The 9,134-nt window shown below is 35.7% G+C and overlaps 1 protein-coding gene across 1 annotated transcript; it reads right to left on the minus strand.

Moving 5' to 3' along the window:
• acer1 (alkaline ceramidase 1) lies at positions 1–9,134 on the minus strand. The gene is made up of 7 exons (XM_015023725.1): positions 8,853–9,134; positions 5,599–5,711; positions 5,375–5,489; positions 4,068–4,206; positions 2,814–2,951; positions 2,585–2,722; positions 1–1,712 (listed from the first exon to the last, which is right to left on the minus strand). Exons 1-7 carry the CDS (start codon positions 8,857–8,859, stop codon positions 1,535–1,537), a joined length of 828 nt encoding a protein of 275 aa, XP_014879211.1. The 5' UTR covers positions 8,860–9,134; the 3' UTR covers positions 1–1,534.

The raw sequence follows: 9,134 nt of genomic DNA on the forward strand, positions 1-9,134 counted from the left end.
ATGTAAATCAGAAATAATAAATAATGGCAAAGATGGTAATTGTAAATAATTTGGTAATTTGGTAAAGAATGGCAATGGCAGTATTACAGTTGAAGACAAATATCTCACACAAAATTAAGAAGTGATAAATGAAAATAAAATCCAATTTTTGCAATGGAATGCCCTAAAACCTCCCAAAAAATAAATAAAATTATTCTAGCAAGATGGGTCACAACCAGACTGGGAAATTTGCTCAAGCATCAGTAATATTAAAACTCTTTATATGCATTCGGAAGAATCAAGTTCTGGACATCTTTTGAAAAACTACTAAACTTACTAAAAAAATACATAAAAAATATGATCAATTATTAAAGTAAACTAGAATTTAATACCTGAAGTTAAAATATAAAACATCATTTCAGTGTACAAGTGACAGTTGGTGTGTGCCGGTTCACATTTAAAAAACTGAAACGCTAAATAAAATGTTACAATGATTACTCCCATTTTCAGATAACATTTTTTTTTAAAGGACACTTTGGTTGGATTTTTTATTTTTATTTTTTATTTTTTGCCAATAACTGACTACCTTTGCAGCATATTGAGCTAGGGGCTTGTTTTCTATATTTATCCCTCTTTGCAAGTGGATCCTACTGATTTTTTGTAACCTCTTTGCAAACTATGATCTGAACTGAAGGATACAAAATACTGCAAGGAGAACTGGACGAACTGAAATAAAAGAAAATTAATCACTTCTTCACCATCACAAGCTGGTACAAAAAGCTGGAGCAAATTTTCCCCTGAGAATAAGGAAATGTAAACATAGCAGCAGTGTTGGCTATGCTTCGCTAGCCTCTTTGTCTGCTTCAGGGCAGCTTTCAGACTTTTTTCTTGCTGCTTTTAATGTTATTAAAGGAATAATTTAAAGACATTAGCAGTCATTATTTTTATCTTTTATCTGCAATGAATAGCGTTCTTGAACAGCGTTTTGGGAGAATAACTCACCAGGAAGTTATGCTAGCAATTAGCTAGGCTAACTCTAATTTTAAAGATTTTGGTCACATTCAAGCATCTTCAAATGTTAAAATGTTTTATATTAATTCACTTTAGTACCATTTTATACATGTTTACAAAGCAAAAAATTAGCATAAGTTTCTGCTGTACTGTTCTTTACATGTAATTAAACATCGCAATGTTAAATTGCAATGATGTTGCAATATTTAATTACTACTAAGCTAGTAGAAAACTTATCTACTAGCTTAGATAAGTTTTCGCTATGCAGCACTTAGGTACAAATTTTTTTATACTGTAAAGTGCTTCAAATTCTCTTTTTGCTGCTTAAACAAAAACCTCTTTTGAGGAAATGCTGAGATGAATGTTTTGTCAACAACTAAACTCATTATCCTTTATGATTATATTGTTTTGGTGGCTACAGATATACATTTAAATGCTAACTTCAGTCTAAGCAGTGACATTTATCAGTAGGATTCAGATGCAAGGCAATTCAGTTGTTAAGCAAACATTTGACAACAAAAGAAATGCCAGGGGTAATGATTCGTCAGCACCGTTTTTGGGTCTTTGGAGAGCTGGAGAGAACAATGTGGGGGAATCCAACGGCCCATTTATCACAGGGCCAGTACTCCAGTCCAGGCAGCGAATAAGGTATTTCATTGCTGGCATCCAGATAAGCTACCAGCGTGCTGCCATAGGCTACAGCCATCACAATGAGAATGTGCCTGAAAGACAGATAAAACAGAATATGCACAATGATATCCTGCTTAAATTGTTTATCTGCCATTAGCACATTGAGCGGTGCATACGCAAGGTTGATTGTCTCTTTTTGACCAGGACCGTTATGTTTCTTCAGACAGAAATAATAGAACTGGGCAGATTTGGGGAACTCAATCGTTTCACAGATGATCTTTCTCACATTATACTGTTGAGACATAATGATAACAAATATGTTGCTTTAACCCTTTCATGCACAGCAGTCACTGCAGCGGACAGCTGTTCTAGAAGCCATTTTCTTTTGCTTCTTGTGGATTTTTATGTTATAAATGCACACAAACCACTGAAGTGGACACAAGCATTAATGTCTATGGACACAAGTGTATCGTACAACACACTGCCAACTACTGGCCATCAACTGCAAGTGCAAGAAATTATCCAATATGGTCGACAGACGTAAAACAAGCCGACCAACTCAGGAATATCCAAGACCCCCCTCCTACTGTGGAAAACTTTTGCAGGTAAAAAAAAATATATATATTGTGACATCAAGTAAAAACTAATACTACTATTTTCTCCAAATAACAACTTTGTATTTGGAGAAAATTACAACTAGAAAAAAAAATCTTTTTTTTATTCCCTCCTTTTTTGTGTTTTAAGAAAATCAAAAATACTGGAAAGAAATCAGGACATAAAGGATATAAATTAATGCATGAAAGGGTTAATAAGAAAGAGGATTGCTTTTTTACATTGATAAATTAAAGGTAAGGTTACCTATGTCTGACTTTAAGCTTAATTTGAAATGTTACAGAAAAGCACAGCCCTGTTTTCTGTGAGTAAAACAAGTCTGATATATTCAGGAAGTGACCAGAGGTCTTACCAGATCCCGTGAAGGTAGCAGAAGTTTAACCACTGCCAGAAACTGCAGCACAAACGGTCGCTAATCCAGCAGGAGATGGCAAGGACCCACAGAGCCACTGACAGCTTGGCCAGACGTAGAGCCTTCTGGTCAGTGCAGCTGAGGTTAAGAAAAGATCTGTCGTCACACTGAAAGCAAAAAGCTGTGTGTTTTGAAGTTTCACAGAATGAAAAACCTTATTTTTATTTACCATCTCATCTCCACAGCCAAGGTGTACAGAAGGTGGAGGCCAAAACAGTTTAAGGCGTAGGCGTTGGCCGTGGGTTTGACAAACGATGACACAGTAGTAATGACAGTGATCAACAGGACGAGCCGCGAAAATGTAGACCTGTGGTTGGGAAGTCGGTGGAGAAAGTTTCAGGAAACATTTAGGAATATTTTATTTACATAATGCTCAACTGAAAAAAACAAATGCATGAAGGAAAACGAGGGTTTAACACAAGAGAAGAATGATGGATCTGTGTAACGCAGAAGCCTCAAACTAAAATGAACTGATAAAACTGTAAAGATGTCTCATTATTTGAGGGTCACTTGCACAAAAACACCACAAATATTTCTGAAACTAACATTTTAATTCAAAAACTCAATAATAACATGACAATACCCCAAATCATGTACAACTAATTATGTTCATAAATGACCAACTGAAGCTTGTCAGTAAACTAACAAATAAACACGCTGGCACTTTCTTTCTTTCCAAACTCTGACAGCTCTTCTATTATTTATTTAATAATTATCAAAATAAAAACTCAAACCTAAGTAAAAGTATTCGTTTTGTCTGTCTGCGAATAGTTTTCATTGTAAAAATGAGGTATACGGTTTCTCAACTTTTGAGTCAAATAGTTTTTATTTCATTGGTTGAGAAAATGTTTTTAGTCTGCAGACATTAATGAATGGCTGCACCAAAATTTGACTTTCAATAAAAATGTTATTTTAGTTCCCTCAGTTCTTCCTATTTTGAGCTTTTTTGAGGTTTCTTGATCCAAATAAGCCGTTGCTGGCCACGCACACTAACTCAACGCTTTACACTTGCACGTGAAAATAGATTCTGCAAATAGATACACAATTATATCACTGCAACTCGACCGGGGTTGCTAGGTAATGGGGCTGGGCTCGGCTGGGGTTGCTAGGTAACAGAGTAATGCCTGGGTTTTCCAGACAGCTTTTACTTGAGGGCCAAATCTGTACCTTTCTTGAACTCCAGGTTGAAACAACACAAAATTATTCCTCAATCTAGAATAATGAATCTTGTTGTGTGACTGCCTCTTTGGACAGGACAGGTTTTCACGGCGTACATAAACAGTTCTTTGTTTCTTCTTTAAAGGCCTATTGAGGTGTGTGTAGTTTTAAATGACAGTGAAAATACTAGCAGACTTTGTGCTAACTTGTCGTAGGGTAGGGCAGTGATTTGTCATCTGGTTCAGTGTTTTAAAGGTAAACTTACCTGTCTTTGATAAAAGAGGGAAACAGTTTACGAGGGAACCAAGTGGCATATCCCACAGCTAACACCCACAAGATGGAGAGCTCATCCAGCATCTGGCCAACGAAGCTAAGAGTCATGTGGAAGTATGCAGAGAAAAGTCCTGCAGAAAAACAAACTGTTACTGGAATATATTCCTGCTTTTCACAAACACATAAGATGAACATATGAAAACTGAGGATTTGTGGAGTTCTCACATCTCTAAGAGCTACAGGTTGACGTTTTACAGCTATACTGAAAACTACAATAGATGTAAGATTACACTTTGGTAGGACTTTTTTCAAAATCTGTATTATTGGTTTTGAACCATCTAAAAAGTATTGTAGTAAAAAATGAATAAATACTGACACATTTTTGTAATTCTAAAAGCTTTTAGTATACATCTGATATTTTTTAATATCCATGCAGCCGTCCAGCAATGTTACTAGACCTGGTTGCATGTATAACAAAAAACAAACCTAAAGTTAATTTTGAAAATATATTTGGCTTTATAAATGTTTAAATATGAAAAGAGAGTGGTACTCTGACATAAAAATTAATCAAATTTAAATACAATAAATAAATAATAACTAACTAAATAAATAAACAAATAAAATCCTCCACAATATATTTATATTGTTTTTCACTGACCTTCCAATTAAACCTCATCCAAATAATTCCTATAAAATAAACAAACTGGAATATTTTTTAACACTACAGCCTTTATATTTTTCAACTGAAGACATTTTAATTAGCAGTCCATGATTTTCTGTTTCTCTTGAGTACAGCTATGATTCCTATTCGCCATTCTTCAAAATGGGAAAGACAAGAGTACATGCTATTCAAGTAAAACAAATGAATGTTGATGTTTATCACTTAAACTTGTTCATATCAACAATCAGAGCAACAACAAAAAAAGTTTAGACAAGTCTAAATGTAACAAATGAGTAATTTCTGTTCTACTATCACAAATGTAAACAAGCAGATATTTAAAAATGCTGCAGTGAATTTAAGTGAACCATGGGCTTTGGTGAAATAGAGCAGCAACAAAAACCCCCAAGTGTGTTTGGCATAAAACAATGGTTAAGTATGGTGGAGGAGATGTAATGCTGTGGGCCTGTCGCTTTAAAAAACTCTAGATATACTTTGGGAAGATCAGAAAAATATTATAATGGTTTAGCCCAATGTTAGCTGTCTCCAGTATGTTTTTGCTTATTTTATTTTTATTTTACTAATATAAAAAATAGTAATTCAATGGTCCAATACAATCAAATAAATTAAAACGGACTTGCCTACAAAAATCATCATGATCCAGACCATGTGGATTGCCAGGCTCCTCTGCTTCGCATAGGGATGCAGCAGATAGAGCATTATAGGAGCAACAATGAAGAAGAAAAAGCTGCTGACCTGCAGGAAAACAACAAATCAACAAGCAAGAAGGTGCAAAATGACTTTAAACATCATCAAACTATAGAAACTGATCATTCCTGCATGATGCGCTGTCTGAGGAGCTTACTGTGTTGAAATACTCCACGACATGTTCAGAGTATCTGTAATTGTCTTCACACCAGTCAAGTTCTGAGCTCTCATAGGCAAAAACGTTGGCCATCTTTTCACTGGAATAGACGCCTAGAAGAGGCAGCGAGAAAAAGAGAAACATCAGAAAAATAAACATCAGGTGGAGCACACCTGCACCTGTACACATTCAAATAAAGCTGTGCATGCCATTTCCATTCCAACTGAACAATTAAATGTGTGGTTCATGAAAATCAGTTTCCTTTCCCTCTGTGTGTTGATTTTATGTGTAAGAATTTTACTTCTTTTTGTTGTTAAAGCTGTGAGGTTTTTTTTTATTACTTTGCTCAGATAACACATTTACAAACAAAGCAGATTTAGATTTAGGCTGTTTTCACTTGATAGTCTACTAGACTATCAGCTTCAAATTACAACATTTGTTACATTTTCAGCTGGTGTGATTTCACACTGCACTGTGTCAAATGAACCAGACTCTTTGAAAAACCTGTTCACCTCCTTACCTGTGGTGGCGCTGCACCAAGAACTGCTGAAGGAAATGACAACAAAATCTCTAAAAAACACATAAGAACAACTTCCTTCTGCACAAAATGTAAACAAAAATGGAGTAGCATCAGATTTTAGCAGTTGTAGGATTTCTCTTTTGTCTTTGGTAAAAGACCACAAGCCATTTCTCCTGCTAGCATGAGACTCTCACGTTTGTTTTGGTTGTATTTACCCAGAATGCCCTGCACTATAGTCCACTTCCTGCTCTTGGAGCAGTCTATGTTTCTGCTTGGCATTCACATATGCATTCGAGTTTGCTTCAAACAAACTGAGGACTGAGATTTTTAGGGTTTGAGTTTGATTATTGTCAGAAAGGGTGTTCCATACAGGTTCATTCTGCAGACATCAGTCTTTAAAAGAAATGTAAAAGTTTAGAAATATTGAGATCCCCCCAACTGGCTCCAAATTATCGGGCTGTTTTCCAGCTTAACGTGCTGGAGATGACATCCTGAGTTTAAGGGTTTTGCAGATTTCCACTGCATCCACATTAAATTTTAGGACCCGTCTTTTCCTTTAAGGGTTGAGTAGATAAATTGATGCTTTAAATGGGCACTGCAACCTTTGTAACATAGAAAAACCTTGAAGAAACACAATATAAAGCTGTGGTTGTCCTGCATTTTTAGGTATTTCCCTGATACAACACTCTTGACTTGTTGCACCAGAAGAGGAAATGCAATCATTTGAATCAGGTTTGCTGGAATCTAACCCACATAAGGTCAAAATGTACCGTATGAACTTTTGTCAATCACACATTTTCAATGAGCTGATAACTCAGCAATGAAATTAATCTTTGGCCCACTAAATACACTCCCTATGTATCACTGTACACACAGGGCTATATATTACATTTTCATGTCAAGCATTTCAGTAATTTGTTTTTCTGTGTTTACAATCTGTCATTCAGTCTGGTCCTTCCTGTTTGTCAGCCTCTGAATAAACTGTCAACATTTTGCTTTTTCTCTTTCTCTTTTTGTCCTCCATTTTCTGAATGACTTATGAAGGCACAAGTTAAACAAACAATTGCAGTTCTGATTTACGCCCGATGTTATCTTTTTTCAAAGTTAAAGTGTAACCAACCTTCCTGTGAAAGCATAACCCTACCCACAAACATTTTTTTTAACAAAATTGCCAATGTGCTACGGAAATGCTAAAACTTCTGTTTTAGCATTTCCGTATTCTTTAGGCTACTTCCGGTGCGCAGTACGTTAGCAATGGCTCCTCAGTCGCTGTAGGACTATTAGTGATGTTTATATAATTATTCAGACATTCTCAAAAGCTCCAACAATGACAAAGGATTTAAGCTGTATGTGTCAAACTTCATAAAGAACTTCGAAGGTAAGTTAATAAATCGTTTAAGTGTTTACCAAAAGGCCTCATTTGTCTAACATAGCTAACATAGAGAGCCTTACACAGGTATTATGTAAACGTTAAGTTTTTTATTTAACCTTGCGAGATATATGACACCAAGTGGCGTGGCCAAGGGTGGGGATGAATGGAGGAAGGCTCTGGTGAGAACGGTTGCCAATTTGGCGACTTTGTCAATATATTTAGCAACTCAAACCGCCTGCAGTCAGAACAGAGGAGACCCATTCCACTCTGGATCCACTTTGCAAATCAAACGCACTTGTGCAAGCTGATAGATACTATCGATTAACGATCGCTATTCCAACTCCTGACTGGGTGACATGGTTTTAAACGGGAATGAGGTAGACATCAATCAGGCTGTAACGTTTGTTACAAACATAAAATTTCAGCTGCAATAGCCACAGTTCACCCGAGGAGGGCAGCACTGAGACAGTTTTAGACCGAACAGAATAAATGATTATTTGTTATGCATAATGAATAGAATATACTATTCTATTCTATATTCTATTATATTCAGATAAGTTTAGATTAGATTAGATTAGAATAGAATAGACTTTATTGATCACCAAGGGAAAATTGCGTATGTGTTGACAAGCTACTCCATCCAGGGTGTTAAATATTAGTAAGTACAAGTATAACCATAAGCTATATTAAATTTATATATATAATAGAATATAATACAATATGATATATTATATTATAATATACATATGATATAAAATTTAAGTGTGATGTAAGTAAATTAAATATGACTAAATATAAATAAATATAAAATATGGTAACAATAGCACAGAATTTAACAAATTTACTTCAAAATATATAAATATAAATAAGTGTGTGTGTGTGTGTTGTTGGACTGTCATATTGTCCTGCTCGGTCAGTCTGCAAACAATGTGAATGTTCAGGTCATTTCCATAAAGGCTATAGTTTTAAATCCAATCAACTTTAAGGTATTAAACATAATCTTCACTTAAAAATTGTTGTTGTTTTTGTGTGTGTGTAATAATACTCTATTTTCAGTAGTGGAAAATCACCATAATTAACAGAAATAAAGGTTTGAAAACAGACTATTTGTGGTGTCTCACTTGAGTTAATGAAATAAATGTTGTACATATGCACTAAATCTCCAGTTATTTCATACATACAATACAAACGTTACAGGTTAAAACACTATTGTTCATCCGCTCAGTCCGTCAACAATGCGAATATTCACGTCATTTCCATTCATAAATGCTACAGTTCATTCATGCAGCCTAGCTGAAAACGTTACATACTTTAAAATCCAAACCAATATCGGTAATAAATGATCAGATTCGGGCTTCCTACCTCCCATGGTTGCGCTCCTCTGCGCTGCTCCGCTCCAGGTGGTGCAACAGGTGGATTATTGACCTGGGAGGAGGACCGAAACCCTGCCGCTCTGTGACGGAGTGACGTTATCCGTTCATCAAGCTTCACGTCGTTAGGGTTACATGTCTTCAGATAAAAAAAAAATAAAAAAAACATTAAAACGGATTCATCCGGAACTCGTTTTTCTCGCTTTTCCTTAACCGTAAAGCGGAGATCAGATCGAGGAGCGCACGGTTGGAGCCGGCCCAACCTGCCTGCTGC

The sequence above is a fragment of the Poecilia latipinna genome, unplaced genomic scaffold, assembly GCF_001443285.1.
Source record: "Poecilia latipinna isolate Pla-1442-1.1 unplaced genomic scaffold, P_latipinna-1.0 Scaffold3398, whole genome shotgun sequence".
Taxonomy (NCBI): Eukaryota; Metazoa; Chordata; class Actinopteri; order Cyprinodontiformes; family Poeciliidae; genus Poecilia; species Poecilia latipinna.